The 20,758-nt window shown below is 43.1% G+C and overlaps 1 protein-coding gene across 1 annotated transcript in view; it reads left to right on the plus strand.

Annotated features, from left to right (window-relative positions):
- Positions 1-16,021, plus strand: part of CCDC85A (coiled-coil domain containing 85A) — a 453,722-nt gene extending 437,701 nt beyond the window's left edge. The window contains exon 7 of the mRNA XM_044291572.1: positions 15,935-16,021. Within this exon, the coding sequence (XP_044147507.1) occupies positions 15,935-16,021 (87 nt within the window). The remainder of the gene's footprint in view (positions 1-15,934) is intronic.
- Positions 16,022-20,758: the final 4,737 nt, after the last annotated feature.

A 20,758-nucleotide genomic window follows, 5' to 3' on the forward strand; every position in this document is an offset into this window, starting at 1 on the left:
CTGTCACATTTAGGACAGAAATACAGCTTTTTGGTTAGGGTGAAAAAACACTCTGATATACTGCACATCTGTGATTACACATGCATAGGTGATTGTCACATTAAGGCCAGAAATCCTGCTTTGGCATACTGGGGTGATATACTGCACATCTCTGATTACACATGCATAAGTGATTGTCACATTAAGGACAGAAATACAGCTTTTTTCTTACTAGGGTGAAAAAAACCTTTGTTATACTGCACATCTGTGATTACACATGCATAAGTCACTGTCACATTTAGGACAGAAATACAGCTTTTTGGTTAGGGTGAAAAAACCCTCGGATATACTGCACATCTGTGATTACACATGCATAAGTGATTGTCATATTAAGGCCAGAAATCCTGCTTTGTCATACTAGAGTGAAAAAACCCTCTGATATACTTCATATCTCTGATTACACGTGCATAAGTGATTGTCACATTTAGGACAGAAATACCGTTTTTTTATTACTGGGGTGAAAAAACCCTCTGATATACTGCACATCTGGGATTACACTTGCATAAGTTACTGTCACATTTAGGACAGAAATACAGCTTTTTGGTTAGGGTGAAAAAACCCTCTGATATACTGCACATGTGTGATTACACATGCATAAGTGATTGTCACAGTAGGGCCAGAAATCCTGCTTTGTCATACTGGGGTGAAAAAGCCCTCTGAAATACTGCACATATGTGATTACACATGCATAAGTGATTGTCACATTTAGGCCAGAAATACGCCTTTTTGGTTACTGGAGTGAAAAAAAACCTCTGATATACTGCACATCTGGGATTAGACGTGCATAAGTGAGTGTCACATTTAGGCCACAAATATTGCTGTCATATAGAGTAAAAAAAAAAACTTTTAGTTTAATACCCTACATAAGGGTTTTATTGGCGGTTCATTTTTTTTAACGGACTTAACCACTTTTTACTTTGCTTTGTAAATGCTAACTATGAGGCAAACATCTAATAAGGGACGTGGTCATGGTCGTGGTGGTGCTGTTGGTGGAGTCTCTGGTGCAGCTCTGCCACAGCTACACGTCCTACTGAACCTACTACCTCAGGTCTCAGTAGCCGCCAGAATCTACAGCGTTATTTGGTCGGGCCTAATGCCGTTCTAAGGATGGTAAGGCCTGAGCAAGTACAGGCGCTAGTCAATTGGGTGGCCGACAGTGGATCCAGCACGTTCACATTATATCCCACCCAGTCTTCTGCAGAAAGCGCACAGGTGGCGTCTGAAACCCATGCCCATCAATCTGTCACATCACCCCCGTGCATATCAGGGAACCTGTCTGAGCCTCAAGTCATGCAGCAGTCTCTTATGCTGTTTGAAGACTCTGCTGGCAGGGTTTCCCAAGGGCATAAACCTAGCCCTTCCCCACTGGTGGAAGACATAGAATGCACTTACGCACAACCACTTATGTTTCCTGATGAGGACATGGGAATACCACCTCAGCACGTCTCTGATGATGACGAAACACAGGTGCCAACTGCTGCGTCTTTCTGCAGTGTGCAGACCGAAAAGGAGGTCAGGGAGGAAGACTGGGTGGAAGACGATGCAGGGGACAATGAGGTCCTAGACCCCACATGGAATGAAGGTTGTGCCACTGACTTTCAGAGTTCGGAGCAAGAGGCAGTGGTGAGACCGAGCCAACAGCATATCAAAAGCGGGAGCAGGGTGCAAAAGCAGAGCAGCCGTCGCCAAAACAGTTCGCCTGCTACTGGCCACCATCACCAGGGACCGAGCATACCAAAGGCAGATTCAAGGAGTTCCCTGGCATGGCACTTCGTCCCAGAATGTGCTGACGACAAGACCTGAGTGGTTTGCACGCTGTGCCATAAGAGCCTGAAGCGAGGCATTAACGTTCTGAACCTTAGCACAACCTGCATGACCAGGCATCTACATGCAAGACACGGGCTGCAGTGGAGTAAGCACCTTCAAAACCAAGAAAGGGCTCAGGCCCCTCCTGCTCCCTCTTCTGCTGCTGCCTCGGCCTCTTCCTCCACCTCTGGAGCAACGTTGGCACCTGCCGCTCAGCAAACAGAGGATGTGCCACCAACAAAACCACCTCCGTCACCAAGCATCTCCACCATGTCACATGGAAGCGTTCAGCTCTCCATCTCACAAATCTTTGAGAGAAAGTGTAAATTCCCACCTAGCCACCCTCGATCCCTGGCCCTGAATGCCAGCATTTCAAAACTGCTGGCCTTTGAAATGCTGTCATTCAGGCTGGTGGAGACGGACAGCTTCAAACAGCTCTTGTCGCTTGCTGTCCCACAGTACGTCGTTCCCAGCCGCCACTACTTCTCCAGGAGAGCCGTGCCCTCCCTGCACAACCAAGTATCAGATAAAGTCAAGTGTGCACTGTGCAACGCCATCTGTGGCAAGGTCCACCTAACCACAGATACGTGGACCAGTAAGCACAACCAGGGACTCTATATCTCCCTAACTGCACACTGGGTAAATGTAGTGGCGGCCCAGGCGGAGAGCTGTTTGGCGCACGTCCTTCCACCGCCAAGGATCACAGGGCATTATTCTTTGCCTCCTCTTCCTACCCGGATTCCTCCTCCTCTTCTTCCACCTCCTCATCCGGTCAGCAACAGACCTTCACCACTAACTTCAGCATAGCCAGGGGTAAACGTCAGCAGGCCGTTCTGAAACTGATGTGTTTGGGGGACAGGCCCCACACTGCACAGGAGATGTGGCGGGGTATAGAACAACAGACCGACGAGTGGTTGCTGCTAGTGGGCCTCAAGCCCGGCCTGGTGGTATGCAATAATGGGCAAAATCTCTTTGCAGCTCTGGGACTAGCCGGTTTGATGCTCATCCCTTGCCTGGCGCATGTGCTGAATTTGGTGGTGCAGAAATACATTCACAACTACCCCGACATGTCTGAGCTGCTGCATAAAGTGCGGGCCGTCTGTGCGTGCTTTCTCACCCTGCTGCTGCCCGCCGTCAGCGATGCAGCTTTACTTCGGCCTTCCCGCCCACCGCCTCATATGCGACGTGCCCACCAGGTGGAACTCCACCTTGCACATGCTGGAGAGACTGTGCGAGCAGCAGCAGACCATAGTGTAGTTTCAGCTGCAGCACGCACGGGTGAGTCGCACTGCGGAACAGCACCACTTCACCACCAAAGACTTGGCCTCCATGCAAGACCTGTGTGCCCTGTTTTGAGTACTCTACCAACATGGCCAATGGCGATGACGCCGTTATCAGCGTTACAATACCACTTCTATGTATCCTTGAGAAAACACTTAGGGCGATGATGAAAGAGGATGTGGCCCAGGACGAGGAGGAGGAAGAGGGGTTATCTCTAACACTTTCAGTCCAGTCCTTTAGAAGTGGCTCAGAAAGAGGATTTTTGCAACAGCAGAGGCCAGGTACAAATTTGGCCAGCCAGGGCCCACTACTGGAGGACAAGAAGGATGGGGATGGGGCATGTTCACAGCGGGGTGGCATCCAACGCAGCTTGGGCCCAACACTGGTGCATGGCTGGGGGGATACAGAGGACGCAGACGATACGCCTCCCACAGAGGACAACTTGTCCTTACCTCTGGGCAGCCTGGTACACATGAGCGATTACATGCTGTAGTGCCTGCGCAACAACTGCAGAGTTGCCCACATTTTAATGTTTGCTGACTACTGGGTGGCCACCCTGCTGGATCCCCATTACAAAGACAATGTGCCGTCCTTAATTCCCTCACTGGAGCGTGATCAGAAGATGCACGACTACAGGCGCACGCTGATAGTCGCGCTCCTGAGAGCACTGCCGACTGACACTGGGGGACAAGTGGAAGCACAAGGCAAAGGCAGGTGAGGAGGAAGAGGTCGCCAACGCAGCTGTGTCAGCGCCAGCACCTCAGAAGGCAGGGTTAGCATGGCTGACATGTGGAAAGCTTTGTCACCTCGCCGCAACAACCGGCCCCAACTGCTGATATGGAGCTTGTTAGCAGGAGGCATTTGAACAACATGGTGGAACAGTACCTGTGCACACGCCTACACGTACTGACTGATGGTTCTGCCCCATTCAACTTCTGGGTCTCCAAATTGTCCACATGGCCAGAGCTTGCCCTGTATGCCTTGGAGGTGCTGGCCTGCCCTGCAGCCAGTGTACTCTCTAAACGTGTATTTAGCACGGCAGGAGGCGTCATTACAGACAGACTCAGCCGCCTGTCCACAGCCAACGTGGACAAACTCATTAAAATGAACCAGGCTTGGATCCCACAAGAATACACATTTATACCACCAACAAACATACATTCTTGTACTCAAGTCAAGTGCAATGATTATTTGTTTTCTTTTTTTTTTTTCATTTGTCCCAATAGTTTGGGGGCTACCTACCCAATAAAAAAAATAAAAAAACATTGTTGGCTACCTGTTCCTCCTCCATTGTTGCCTCCGCCTACAACACCATATTCATAGCCTCCTCAACCTCCGACTCCATATCCACCTCCTTCTCTAAGTTGCAGGTTAATAATTTGTAATTTTTTGTTATTTTATTTTATTTTAAGTTATTTCCCTATCCACATTTGTTTGCAGAGCAGTTGCCATGCTCTTAAGCACATTTTACTGCCTTTTACATCCCTCTACCCTTTTCAAGGACTATTTTAGAGCCCTAAATTGAAAAAAAAATCTTATTTTCAATTGTCGGGCGACATTTTACCATTTTTGGCGTATACAAACCCAGCCTGGGTGACAGGGGCCTAAATCTCTCAAAATCCTCTGTTCTATTGCTGGGTGACATGTACCCCCTTTTGCCGTGAATGAACCCCTGCTCTGCATTGCTGACAGGGGCCTAAATCTCTCAAAACCCTCTGTTGTATTGCTGGGTGACATGAACCCCCTTTTGCCGTGAATGAACCCCTGCTGTGCATGGGTGACAGGGGCCTAAATCTCTCCAAATCCTCTGTTGTATTGCTGGGTGACATGCACCCCCTTTTGCCATGAACGAACCCCATGCTCTGCATTGCTGACAGGGAACTAAATTTAGTGAAAACATCTGTTACTGATCGGAAGATGCGCGACTACAAGCGCACGCTGTTGATAGCATTCCCACCTGACAGCGGGGGCACAGTGGAAGCACAAGGCGAAGACAGAGGAGGAGGAAGAGGTTGCCAACGCAGCTGGGGCACCACCAGCACCTGAGAAGGCAGGGTTAGCATGGCCCAAATGTGGAAAAGCTTTGTCAGCCTTGGAGGTGCTGAACTGCCCTGCAGCCAGTGTATAGTGTGATCGTGTGTTTAGCACGGCAAGAGAGCATTATCACAGTCCACAGCCAATGTGGACAAGCTTACGTTTATTAAAATGAACCAGGCATGGATCCGACAGGACTTGTCCGTACCTTGTGCAGAATAGACATTTATACCAGCCTCAACCATCCATTCTTGTACTCAAATCAGTGTTGGCTACCAATTCCTCCTTCACCGCCGCTTCCACCTACACCGCCACGTCAACCTACACCGCCACATCCACCCATCCACCGCCTCCTCAACCTCCTACTCCTAGATCCAGATTGTTATTTAATTTTTTTTCTGTATTTTATGTTATTTTAGGTCATTTCCCTATCCACATTTGTTTGCAGAACAGTTGCCATGCTCTTAAGCACATTGTGATGCCTTTTGCAGCTCTCTAGCCCTTTCCAGGACTATTTTAGAGCCATTGTAGTGCCCAAAAGTTCGGGTCCCTGTTGACTTTAATGGGGTTCGGGTTCAGGGTCAAGTTCGGGTCCCGAACCCAAACTTTTTTTTCAAGTTCTGCCGAACCTGCCGAACCCGAACATCCAGGGGTCCACACAACTCTAGCCATAAGGACTAGTGTTGATCAAGCACCAAAGTGCTTGGGTTTTCTAGCGAGCACTTGAATATAATGGAAGTCAATAGGAGAACTCGAGCATTAAACAAGGTACTCCCTGCTCTGAAGAGGGGAGGGTGCCTGGTTCATAGGGAATGGTCAGAAATGGATGAAAACACCACCAAAATGGTTTGGCAACAGCATGGGGAGAATGTCTGAATGCATCTTGGACTCCCAGGTCACTGCTGGGAACGATGTTGTCCGAGTAGTACACCACTTTTACAGACTGACAATAATACGCACAAAACCAAAGAACAAAAAAATCGATTTTAGAGGAAAAATTGTTAGGAAACATTCTTTCCTCTATATTTACTTGAATATAAAGTACAAGGAAAAGGCACTCCAATACAACCTGTATATCACATAAAGGAGGGCATAATTCACATTGTGGTACAATTATTCATGTAGTGTGACTGCTACACTCATAAAGCCTATGCACTAAGTGAAAGGGCTGCCAAAAATTGCAAGGAACTGGCACTCCAATACACCCTTTGTTACACATAAAGGAGGGCATCATACACAGCCTTGAAAAATTATAATTTATGGCCTGCTGGTCACCCTCAAAAACATTGGGTGCAAGGGCCTGCTGATCTAACCATCTAAAACATTATCGGTGATGGCCTGCTGCCGCTTTGGTGACTCTAGATTACGAATAAGCATGATGGAAGAGGAGAAGGAGGATGAGAAAAGGAAGATTCAACCATATACCCTTGTTTGTGGTGGAAGGAGTGCATGGGAATACAGTGTAATCAGTACATTATAAAAAAACACATTTAAAGTGCCTTTATGTTCATCAGCTTTCATCTGGCATCTGGTGGAGTCGGGAAGTCATGGTCAATCCAGGCTTTGTTAATTTTTATAAGAGTCAACCTGTCAGCATTTTCAGTTGACAGACTGATACGCTTATCTGTTATAATGCCACCAGCAGCACTAAATACCAGCCCAGACAAAATGCTGGCGGCAGGGCAGCACCTCCATGGCGTAGAGCGCCAGTTCATGACACGTGTCCAGCTTGCACACCCAGTAGTGCTAAGGCACTGAGGGATCACTGAGGACATTGACACAGTCTGCTATGTACTCCTTCACCATCTTCCAAAAATGTTTCCTCCTTGTGACACTAGGCCGTACATCAGGGTGAGGGTGCGGACGGGGTGTCATTAAACTGTCCCAGGCTTTAGAGAGTGTTGCCCTGCCTCTGTTGGAACTGCTGTGTGTTCCCCTTGTCTCCCCTCCTCGGTTGGCCAAGGAACTACGGACTCAGCCGCCAGCATTGTCAGATGGAAATTTTTTGAGCAATTTTTAAACAAGGATCTTCTGGTATTGCACAGTTTTTCTTGTCCTCTCCACCAGAGGAATGAGAGATGAGAAGTTCTCTTTGTAGCAGGGGTTGAGAAGGGTGAACAACCAATAATCAATGTTGTCTAAAATGCGTATAACATGCGGGTCACGGGAAAGGCAGCCTAACATGAAGTCAGCCATGTGTGCCAGAGTACCAGCAGACAAAACTTTTGTGTCGTCATCAGGAGGAGGACTCTCAATTTTTTCATCCTCTTCCTCCTCTTCTGCCCTCCCATGCTTAACAGAAAGAATTAAACTTCCATGAGTACTACCCTCTGTAATGGAGGTGACCGTCTCCTGCTCCTCCTCCTCTTCATTGTCCAATTCACGCTGAGAAGACAAACTGAGGGTGGTCTGGCTATCACCCTGCGTAATGTCTTCCCCCATTTCCACCTCTTCCATATGCAAAGCATTGTCCTTAATTGTGAGCAGCGAGCGTTTGAGTAGACACAGAAGTGGGATGGTTACGCTGATAGTAGCGTTATTGCCACTCACCATCTATGTTGATTCCTCAAAGTTTCTTAAAACCTCACAGAGGTCAGACATCCATGCCCACTCCTCGTTTGTGACTATCGGAAGCTGAATGGAAAGGCGACAACCATGTTGAAGCTGGTATTCCACTACTGCCCTCTGCTGCTCACAAAGCCTGGACAACATGTGGAACGTCGAGTTCCAGTGTGTGCTCACGTCGCACAACAGCCGGTGAGCTGGCAATTTCAAGCGGTGCTGCAGAATTGACCAACTGGCTGAAGCTGTCGATGACTTGCGAAAATGTGCACACAGGCGGCGCACCTTCACCAGTAGCTCAGGCAAATTGGGCCAGGTTTTGAGAAACTGCTGAACCACTAAGTTGAAGACATGGGCTAGGCATGGTATGTGTGTGAGCTTTCCGAGCTCCAAAGCCGCCACAAAGTTACGGCCATTATCAGACACAACTAAACCTGGTTCTAGGTTGAGTGGCAAGATCCACAGCTCAGTATGGTCCCTTATTCCCTGCCATAGCTCTGCGGCGGTGTGCTGTTTGTCCCCTAAGCATATCAGTTTCAGTGCTGCATGTTGCCGCTTCCACACTGCAGTGCTACACTGCTTCCAGCTACGACTGATGACTTACTGGTGCTGCACATGGATAATTCGGAGGTGGAAGTGGTGGAGGAGGCGGAGGAGGAGAAGTGGGGTTTGGAGCCACTAACGTAGGTGCTAGGGGAAACCCTGATGGAATTGGGGCCCACAATCCCTAACATCGATAGCACCTGTCCCATCCCAGGGTACGACTCGCTCCCGGCCTCCACAACATTCACCCAGTATGCCGTCACGGAAATGTACCGCCCCTGGATAAATGCACTTGTCCATGTGTCCGTGGTTAAGTGGAGCTTCCCAGTAACTGCGTTGGTCAGGGCACATGTGATGTTACGGGACACATGTTGGTGTAAGGGGGGAACATCAGGCTGTGGAAGGCCTAATTGTCCACAAGCCTAAATGGCAACATTTCCAGGGCCAGTAATTTTGAAAGCTGCACATTTAGTGCTATGGCCTGTGGGTGCTTGCATTTAAATAACTGGGGTAAGGACATTTGGACACTGCGCTAGGACACAGAAGTGGATTTGTTTGCTGATGGTGCGTACGAAGGTCCAGGTGCAGGGCGGGAGGCATCTGGGCCTGCATCTTGGACAGGGGATTGGCCAGCACGTAACACAGAGTAAGAGAAAGCAGTGGTGTGACCCGTAGACACAGATTGTGGACCCAGGCATTCGGCCCACCTATTACAGTGCTTTGATGCCATGTGGCGGATCATGTTGGTGGTGGTGAGGCTGCTAGTGTTCATGCTCCTGCTCATTTTTGTATGGAACACATTGCAAATTACAATTCTTTTGTCGTCCTCACTCTCCTCAAAAAAGCGCCAGACTGCGGAACACCTACCCCTTGGCAAGCGAGATTTCTGCAAGGGTGTGCTCTGGGGAACAGTTGCGGGCCTGTTTGGTGTGGCCCACCTTCTCCCTTTAGCCACGCCACTGCCTCTTCCAGCCTCTTGCAGTGCAGCAGATCCCTCCCCCTCTGTACTGCTGTCCTTGCTCGGCTTTCCACCTTTTAAGGTTGGGTCAGTGACTTCATCATCCACCACCTCCTTTTCCACTTCCTCGCTCATCCTCCTGATTTGTTGACCTAACCACTACCTCAGTGATTGACAACTGTGTCTCATTCTCTTCATCAACCTCTTAAGACAGTAATTGCCGTTGAGTTATTGGCAACTGTGTCTCATCATCATCTGCCTCATTAAATAGTAATTGCCATTCCGCACCGTCATCTTCTTGTGATTGTGGATGCTCAAGAGTTTGGGAATCAGGGCGCAAGATCTGTCACTCTTCAATCATGCTTGGCGAGAGGGACAAATCAAGGAATGTCGCTGAAAAGAGCTCCTTAGAATATCCGAGTGTGGGATGACTTGTTTGCCCAGACTCTCCATGGTGGGAGGGAGGAGGATCAGGGTGAGGATTGGGTTGAGAAGACTCTTGGCTACTGAGACTGGACTTGGTGGAAGACAGGGTGGTTCTTAACCGACTGGAAGCATTATCTGCTGCAATCTAACTGACTGTCACGATCAGTGTGGTGGAAAAACTCCACACTAAACACAGGAGGGAAGGGGAGCAGTAACTGGGCCTGGAAACTAGGGAAGGAACAGGTCACCTCCTAGACAACCCTAATCCGGGCCCTGACTACCTATCAATATGAATAGACCTTGAAAGTAGGAATATTCATATGCTGTATTCCTAGGCCCTTATATCCCTATAAGGCCCTGGAATGAGGTTAGGACCAGAGACAACCCATTCCTCCCCAGATGGACAAATGGAAGTCTCTGTCTCAGGCCCAATTACAAGCAACAGGCAATATAACAAACGCAAAACAATCAGAAAAGACAAGACGTATCTGAAAGTAAAAAACTAGCAACTCCAGAAGCACCACAGAGTACAACCGACCAGCTAGTTAGAAGACAGGAAGAAAATCTGTAAACCGCACCTCCAAGAGTGAGAAGCGGCTACTTATGGAAAAAAGTAAATTACCAACAAGCAACACCTGAAGGAACACAATAAGATCCACAGTGAACTTGTCAATTTAACCCACGAGTTGCCAGTCTCTCCGATCTCCTGGTACCTGCCACGGGAACGTCCGTGACACCAACTACCTGGTCGCACTAGTCTGACTTTAAGAGTGGTGTCCTGCGCCGCCCTGAAAACTGGGACATGAAGCTAGGTATTGTGGATGATTGTTTTTCTTGTGCTCTAGCAGCAGGCACAGTTTCACTGCATCCAGGGCCACGGCCTCTGAGTGCAACATCAGCATCACACCACTACCCCGTCCCTTACTGCTCGCCTTCTGCATATTAAATGTTATATATGATTGAAAGTCTGTCACATGTACAGTAGTGTAGGATTTAGAAGTGTATGCGCAAACAAATTAAAAAAGGTATTTGGGATGTGGAAATGTCATACAAAAGATATCCCGCAGATAATGTCAATGCTGCCAAAAGCGGCTAATGAAAAAGTACAGGGAATGTCACAGGTGTTTGGGATCAGGAAACGTTACACAGGGGATGTACCACTGGTAATGTCACAGTCAGCAGTGTCTATGCAAAAAAGTACCCTGTATGTCACAGATACATTTTTGAAGGGTACACGTTACACTGCAGATGTGGCACTGGTGATGTCACTGTCAGAAGCGGACACCGTCTATTGAAAAAGTACCCTGTATGTCACAGATACATTTTTTAACTGCACACTTTACACTGCAGATGTGTCCCTGGTAAGGTCACTGTCAGAAGCGGACACCATCTATTGACAAAGTACACTGGATGTCACAGATACATTTTTGAAGCACACACTTTACACTGCAGATGTGGCACTGGTTATGTCACTGTCAGAAGCTGACATAATCTATGGAAAAAGTACAGTGTATGTCTCAGAATTTCTTTTGAAGCGCACATGTTACACTGCAGATGTGGCACTGGTTATGTCACTGTCAGAAGCAGACACTGTCTTTTAAAAAAGTACACTGTATGTGACAAATATTTTTTGGATGCACACACTTTACACTGGAGATGTGGAGCAGCTAATGTCACTATCCGCAGCAGACACCGTCTACGGAAAAATGACACTGTCACAGATATTTTTAGATGCACACACTTTACACTGCAAATGTGGCACTGGTTATGTCACTGTCAGAAGCAGACCCCGTCTATTGAAAAAGTACAATGTATGTCACTGATATTTTTTGGATTTGCACACTTTACACTGGAGATGTGGCGCAGCTAATGTCACTGTCCGCAACGGACACCGTCTATGAAAAAAGTACACTGAATGTATACATTTTTGGGATGTGCACACTTTACACTGTAGATGTGGTGCAGCTAATGTCACTGTCCGCAGCAGACACTGTCTTCGGAAAAAGTACACTGTATGTTACAGATAAAGTTACACTGCAGATGTGGTACTGTTTTTTTGGGGGGATGCACACACTTTAGACTGGAGATGTGGCGCAGCTATTGTCACTGTCTGCAGCGGACACCTTCTACGGAAAAAGTACACAGTATGTCACAGATTTTTTGGGGATGCGCACACTTTACACTGGAGATGTGGCGCAGCTAGTGTTACTGTCCGCAGTGGATACCATCTACGGAAAAATTACACTGGATGTCACAGATATTTTTGGGATGCGCACACTTTACACTGGAGATGTGGTGCAGCTAGTGTCACTGTCTGCAGGTGCCTAACTATTGTACGCTATTTACCGCAGGATGCACTAAAAATAGATTTTGTTGCCATACACAATAGTCCTTAGAAGGTCTTTTGGGTCTGTAATGTTTTGGCTATTTAGCGCAGTTTACGCTAAAAAAGATAGTGCTGCTGCCACACACAATAGTCCTTCAAGGCATCCCTATATAAAAAAAATGTTGCCACATTCTGAAACCTCAGGGTAAACTAATTTTTATAAAACTCTAGACCTTGAAGTTATGGACCACTGACTGGGACAGCGCAGCCATCATGGGGAAACAAACAGCAATATAGGCAGACCTTAGTGTGGCACCTGATCTGACAATGTATTTCCTAGAGCTTCAGGGGTCTGCTCTTTGGTGTATTCTGACACCTTCACCATGATTGTCCTTTTATGTGATATCAGTCCAACAGCTGTCGTACAGCATCAGCATTCTTTATAAGCTTACCTGCAGGGATCAAGAAATTGTGGTTACACCTAATGGTTCAAAAGTCATGTGCTACACAAACACATACCTCGTGTCCGTATGGATGTTCAACTCTTTTCCCTTACTCACATTACACTCTGCAGTGAGTGTCTTTAGCTCTACCTCTTGTGGCTAGCAACTAGAAAGGAGTGGTTTATGTACCACCGCTTCAATATTTTGGACTACGGCAAACCCGGTGACAAATCCTCCTTGGTCATTGTCCCATGATCTCGAGCCATCTACAAAATATTCAGCAGAAGGATTAGTGAGTGTTAAACCGGTAAAATTTGCAACCATATTTGTTTCTATATACATCACTGCTTGACAATCATTTTCGCATGTCATTTAAAATGAGTATTCCTCACTGACTAGTTAAAGAATTAGGGGCTGGATTTCACCTTGTTCCCTGCTCTCTCCATGCCCTCCCCCTTTTCTGAATCCACCAGCAGCAAGGTGGCCGGATTCAGAACATTGTAACATTTAATAACTATATTGGAGGGTGTGAGAAGTAAAACCTCATATTTGGTATAAAATTTCAGACACCGCATTGGGTCACTTGCTGCACCAGAGGCTTATAAAGTAGAACTGGCTTAGCTGCCCATAGCAACTAATCATATTCCGCCTTTAATTTTTCACAGGTCCCTTGAAAAATGAAAGGTGGAATCTGATTAGTTGCTATGGGCAACTAAGCCAGTTCTACTTTACAACTGTTTGATTAAATCTCCCCTATTTCTTCAGGATATTTAATGAGTTCAGCTGCATCTGCAACTCTCAAGGGTCCAGTAGGCCTCACAGAGACCAGGGATGGGAAAGTTAGTTGTTCCTTCACCTGTATGCCATATAAGTCCTCCCCTCTTGGTTGGGCTGTGGGACCTTCCTCTACTAGTCAAGTTTTCAATTTGGCAACACACAAGGTCAGATCTCTGGTCCACACGGACATAATAAATTATAGACATAACATTCAACATATAATCGAACAGACATAGAAACAGACAGACATAAAGAAATGTTTCCAAAACATTAACACACAGACACAAGTTCCTTGAACTTATAACAAAGTTTTTACTTGAGTTCCATACACATAAAACACATAAATATGTAAGTAATTTCTTCCCACACGCAGTCCCTCAATTGTATATGTTTGCCTTACTGTTACTATGCCTTGTTATCTCTTAGTATTGTACACTTTCACATTCCATTATCATATTCTTATCATGACGTCACTCTGCTCACAGCTCTTTGCCCCCCTTCATACAAGTACCCAGCTTTCCTATAACATCAACATATTCACACACAGATATTCAAGGAGAGAGAGACAATGGGCCAGATTTATCATGACTGACAGCTCACTCCACTTTCACATATGGCTAAAGTCAGTTTTAGCCAAGTCAGATTTATGAACGGCCCTTTAAGACTGTAATAAATGTGGTTTGACTGTAGCAGTTTATCCGTCAGTAAGCAGCTTTACAAAAGTCGCACATCTTTACGAAAAAGTTGCAAGTTCTAATAGAAAGTCTCATAAAATAAGCATGGTCCTCACTGGAGGGTAATTGCGCATTGTTTGCAACTTTTTAAATAGTCGCAATAGTAAATCTGTCTAGAGATTAATTTACACATGAAAACACGCCCACTTTCAGAAAACTGGCGAGCATAGTGCAGAGCAAAAAAAAGTCGCAATTTTTTGCACAGTTTTAGTGATTGCGCAAATATTTGCGACTTTTTCACTCCATTATTCTAACTTGAGCTAATGCTAAATCTGGCCCATAGTATAAACTATGACAAACAGTACCACTTCCCGCTTTAAGATCAAGACATAAACATGCTTGAACATGTCATTTTTTAAAACATTTTATCACATCAAGTCAAAGCATCCTTTCCTACTCTCTCTCTTTCACTATTTGCCTGGCAGTTTTCCTTCTTTGATCCCCAGACTTACTTGATGTTGTTCTAGTGGTCTTTCTTATATCAATCACAGGATTTGGGTCTGGCTCTCAAGGCACTTTACACCCCAAATCGTAAATTACATAATTTGCCGGCCGGGCTTCCTCTAGATCCTCCTCCCTCAGGCAACAGTCCTTCTGGCAAACCGAGTCTAGATCCTCGTCCCTTGGACAAAAAGTCCCTCTGGTACACCTAGTCAAAATGTACTCTAGGCCCTCCTCCTTCTTTATCCTTAAAGGAGGCATACTCATCGTGCTATGTACAAGACATCACAACTACAGGAATCCCTCATCAATCGGGACTTATTCATTTGTCCCTCATAGATCATTCACACTCTTTTGCATTCTCATTCAGGGATTGTCATATAACAACATTCAATGTGCAACAAATTCTATATCTATTAAAATTGAGATTTACTTCATAAATTAAGATACCTGACCTTATGAATTTCTTTAGTACTATCACACTGAAACCCACCAAAAAGATGAGGAATTCCCCACTTATGTTACTGTATGTAGCCCTAACAGATATTTGACAAAACTGACAATAATGTATAATTCATGCAGACGGTTTGCTAATTCTGTTATGGGGGTACAGTGCTTACTATCCTGATGATAGGCAATCAATATTCCTGGACAAATATAAATCAAACTTTGATCAATTTAGCAAATACTTTACAGAACTGAATCTTACAGAGACACAAGACTGTGTTATAGCCAAGAGCTGCCTTCATCATTCTGTAGAACCAGCAGTTTATCTGAGTATTGTGCTTGATACATTATGGGAAGGTCATATTTGTCTACAGACAATACATATAGCACTTGGTAGAAGAAGGCATATCATCACAGACACTAAACACAACTGCAATTCTGCAAGATGTAAAATCAAAATTTGCAGAATTCTGGTTTAAACTATGGATGATACTTGACTATAAAATATGCTGTAAGTAAAGGATCATTCACAATGACCAATTATTGTTACAAATTGCTTGTTTCTGAGTTATTGTTTTAAAAATTACATATACAGGTGTTGAATATTCATTTAAAGTATCAAAAAAGTACATTTTATTCTATAGTTAGTCAATAATTCTGTAGAGCATATCTAGATATAGAGTGTAAAATTCTATTCAAAGGTTAGTATATTGCTGAATGTGCCATATGTCCTCATGGTTGCCATGGTGCAGTGGATAGAAGAACCCATTTTGAAGTTCCGATCTCCTGACCTAAGGGCAAAATATCAACTGTGTGTGTAATAGAAAGGGGTATCATTATCTTGAAAATTGCATATTAGGATGGACATTCATTTGAAGGATCAGTGGGAGATAAAAAAAAAAATACATTGTATTCCATTGTTAGTCAATGATTTGTGCAGAGTGCATTTAGGTATGGATTGACTTTGTTATAGTAAGCAACAAAAAGGGGACTTTATTTTTATTTTTCTTGTGATTGTATTCTAATTAATTATATTATTGTCTTGTAGTAAAGGATTTAAAGATTAGAACTTTGTATACTCTATATGTGCTAATATTTTCCTTTTCTTTTTTTTTAGGTTGTGTGGAGGAAACTTGGAGATGCTGCAGGTTCATGTCCTGGAATTAGACACCTCTCTGGCAATCAGTATAAAGGACCAATGTAGAACAAAATGGTTATTGTCCAAGCCCTTGTAAAAAATAAAAAAAATAAAGAACAATCTTGAGATGATAACAGTTCTTTTAAAAGAAAAAAAATATATATATTATTTACAAAAGCTGAGCCCCAGACATGATGCTGTGTCTGAACATATCACTGTATAGATTGACTATATGGCACAATTTGTAAAAATTCTGAGTTAAGCTCAACGGTATTCTTTAAAATAAAAGGAATTACCCTTCTTATTAGCACATAATATCAATATATTCTGATGGCACAATTGTTGAAAACCAAAAACCAAGCAAAGCTTTTATTTAAAAAAAATATTTTTTAGTCCAATAAATTAAGCATATTATTATAATGTATGAAGTCTAACCAAAAGAAAAGTAAAAAAAAAAGTTATTGTAGCACAAGAAAAATGTTTGCGTATTCTATATAGTAATGGTAATTGGTAATTTTGACGTAATGAAAATATGAGATAAAGTATTAGTTTATTTATGCTGTACAATATAGAATATTATTATCACACCAGGCATCTGGGGTTCATCTCCTATAGTATTACCTATAATAAAATTTAATATATCATATCCATTTCCATTTTCAAAGTTGTATAATAAAGAGACTTCTTTTTTTTTTGTTCATACCTATATCCTCATTATAAAAATGGTGCTGCACAATCCGTGGGCATGCCAAAGTGCTCTAGCTTCTATTATTTTTTCTAATTTTATTTTATATTTTTTGTTTATTTCTATATTTTTTTTAATGAGTTTATTATGTGTTCATTTATTTTTCTATCTCTAATGCATTTCCTGATTAGTTGTGTTTAGAGGTGCTAAAATCATGCTGATTCTTTTCAGGGAATGTGAAAAAGGTACAACATGAAAATGAATTTAATTAATGAATTTAAAAAAAATTATATGATTGACATCATTTCAGATAACCAATGGGACCACTCTTGACATTCAGATGTGCATTATTATTTCAAAATTTTAATTTCAAAATTCAAAATTGTCTTGGTAGCTTTTATCTTTTCACCATTTAAGTTTATTTTTACAAGTTAGAAAAAAAATATGTAAATTTGCACTGCATTTATGAAACTCAAGCTAGCTTATCATTCATTGAAAGAAAGATTTTCAAACAATCAAAGCATGACCTTCCATTATTGAACTGCTAGATGCTTTTAATCAGATTGCCTGAGTATTGACCAAAAGGTGCCATAGACGTGTGTAGTTGGGTTTCTTCATATGTTAAAATCATTAGGTTGTGTGTAGTTAAATGCTTTGATAGATGTTTGATGTGTTCAAACTGCTCTGATAGTTCTTGTATGAATGTGCAACAGGCTTGTTAAACTATATAGTTGCTTATTTTTTCACTTTAAGTATATAGTAGGAATGCAACAATATTCTATTTTCTAAAATGTACTGTGAAAATATATCAATCTATTTTAAGAATTTGTTCTTCAATATCCAATGTTTTTATGAAAGTGGAAATGATCACTATTTAAAACTAAGATGTCATGCACTGTAATGAACATCATATATGGCACTTAAAGTGCATCTTCCTACAGACAGAACTTGCTTATTAAGGTATCTGCGAGAAATTTCTTTCTCACCCACCAGAGGCTCCTTCCAATGAGAGGTTTGAGCAATCATGAGATAAGCAGCCAAAGACCTTCTGGTCAATAAGATGACTATACATATAATGCTAGCAAGGTTTATCCATAGTTGCTCGCAATCCTGAATTTGCAGGGACCATCCCTGATTTTAAGACGTAGTTCTGACAAATTCCAGCTGTCCCACTCAGAAAAGCAGGTGCTCCTAGGTTTGTTTGGGGGCATTTTCCAGGGCGGCCTTCCATACCTCAAGTTTACCAACTACAGTGTTGGTAAGTATGGTTTATGCATGCAGTGACAACTATAATCTTTCTGAAAGGAGAAGTTAACTACACATGAGCCCTTTGATTGATCAGGAGGGCCTGATCAGCATAATTTTCCAACTAAGAGGTAATTGAAATAGCCCCCTAGCCCCCTAGCCCCCTGACAAGCAAGATTTGTCTTTGACAGACACTCTTAATTTAATATGTCCCCATTCTATTCTTATCCAAAAGCTACATTTTGCTTGAGACTGAAAAAGTCTTTTGCCATAAAACCTGTGTACCTTGAGGGAATCTAGTCTACCCACCCACGTTAGAAAGCACTGAAGCTGGCGCAATACATTTTACTATAGCCACAAAAATGTAATCCTGCAGATATATCTCACTATACACACTATTATATTTTCTAATAGATATAGATTTTATATAGTATATAACTATTAGAAAAAGTGGCATGTGACTAAAAAATAGGTGGGTCCAGGGCTCATCCAGAATACAAACTTATATTAGTTTTGGCTCAATTAAATTAAAGTATAACTGTCGTATTTTTTATATTTTTTTTTAGTATTGGATTGTGGTGATTAATATCTCCTTGGTGGCCCTATTTCAACTTTTCACTGTGTATTCAATTACCCCTTAATTCCACAGTTTAGTTCCCTGTACTGCCTACTTTTACCTGTGCTGAAAATAGGGTTGCTAGGCATGGTCCGTCCTCTGTTGAAGGACGGAGGACACAGAAGCACGCTGCGTGCAAGGTCAGATTACTGACAGCCAGGGACTGTAGGTAAATGATTAAAGCCAGGTCCTCCCCAGCAGCTGATAACAGTGCCTGGGCTGTGTGCACTTCTCCCTGTCCCTGCGCTTGGCAGACGTTCCCTCACTCAGCAGAGCTGGAGAAAGCAGAGTTGGAGCAGCGCAGGGAAGGGAGATCTGCCGTCTGCTCAGTGTATAAATGAAAGCAACATGTGGTAAGAGGACCCCTTTGTGCTGCAGGAGATTAACCCTTTAGGGGGAGGGCTCTGGTTACTGACACTTTTGGGGGGCTTTTGTTACTGGCTAGTGAGGGCAGGTGGGATTAGCCTCAGGGTGAGGGCAGTGGCGGCCATCTTAACTGAATAGTGAAATTGCTGTTTTTTGCAGACTAGTTGCTAAGGGCTGAATCTTATTAAATATGGGGTAAGTGAGTCTAATAGTAACTGATTATGGAATATCATGTTATTAGTAACTACATATATGAAAATTGAAATTAGGGTCTAAGTGTGACAGTTATCTTTTAACAGAAGTAGACTTTGAACTACAGATATGATTGCAAACGTTCCACAGAGTCATGTCATGCAGATGCTATCTGGTCCCTGGAAGGAGTGGAGCCAGTCTAAGATTTCTGCATTACTTATTTTCAAGGTTGTGGAGAAAAACCCAAGGATCATGGAAAGGTGACAGAGTGCAAATAAGGTACAAGTCCTGATAATTTTAGAGGCTGCCAAATCCTTTTCATCTTTTGCTGTTTTAATAACTATTAATAGAATATATAAATAAATACTAGTGGGGCACTCTCTATAGCATTGAGATCTTTATTGAATATAGGATAAAATTATTAGATAATAAATACAATTCTGTAGATAAATGAATAATATAGTATAAAATGATTCAAAATAAATAGCAACAATAGTAGAATGTGGATGTATATGTAAACCAGCTTAGAATGACCATTACCTTTAAGACCACATCTATATATAACCACAATAAAATAAAAGTCCCAACTGACAATATTGATCTCTAAAACCAACAATCTGTCAGACCTCTGATGATTTCGAATATTCGCAGTAAAACAATCGACTAGATAAAATATTCAATGGTAAAACAATCGGCCAGATTGAATATTCGATGGTGTAAATATTCGATAGTGAGATTCAATAGTAAAGTTCGATGGTGAAAATTCGCAATAAGATAAAAACACCAAGTTCTTTCCAGTGTCAAAATGATATGCCAGGTATTTTTCGATTTTAAGCGCAAGTAAAAGTTAATAGCATATGGAGCGGCGTCCCACTCACTCAATGCAGCGTCCCGCTGAATATCCAACAGAATGCGATCGCTTTTTTTTAAAAAGGAACTAACACTGTCTTACCGGGAGGTCTTGAGCGGTATACCTTCTTTAAGAATCAGGGTTCCGGTCTCAAGGGCTGTTTGTTTTATTTGAATTCCGCGCCAAACCTTTGAACACACGTGGTCTTGTAATGGGACAAAGTATCGTCCGTGCAAAAAAAGTTTTCTTGGGCGGTTCGATATTTCATACGAAAACGTCCATGCCTCCTCAGTCGGTTAGTATGCTTTTCATGAAAATGGGGATAATACCAGACGCGTTTCGGGGTTTTAAGGAAGTGACCCCTTCATCAGTGGTTCTCAGGGGTCACTTCCTTAAAACCCCAAAACGTGTCTGGTATTATCCCCATTTTCATGAATACCCCGAATACGTGTCTGGTATTATCCCCATTTTCCTCCCTGTAAGACTGTGTTTGTTCCTTTTAAAAAAAAAGCGTTCACATTCTGTTGGATATACAGCGGGACGCCGCTGTTTGCATTGAGTGAGTGGGACGCCGCTCCATATGCTGCTAACTTTTACTTGCGCTTAAAATCGAAAAATACCTGGCATATCATTTTGACACTGGAAAGAACTTGGTGTCTTTATCTTATTGCGAATTTTTACCATCGAACTTAACTATTGAATCTCACTATTGAATATTCCATCTGGCCGATTGTTTTACCATTGAATATTTTATCTGGTCGATTGTTTTACCATTGAATATTTTATCTGGTCGATTGTTTTACTGCGAATATTCTAAATCATCAGAGGTCTGACAGACTGTTGGTTTTA

Source organism: Bufo gargarizans, chromosome 4, assembly GCF_014858855.1.
Source record: "Bufo gargarizans isolate SCDJY-AF-19 chromosome 4, ASM1485885v1, whole genome shotgun sequence".
NCBI lineage: Eukaryota > Metazoa > Chordata > Amphibia > Anura > Bufonidae > Bufo > Bufo gargarizans.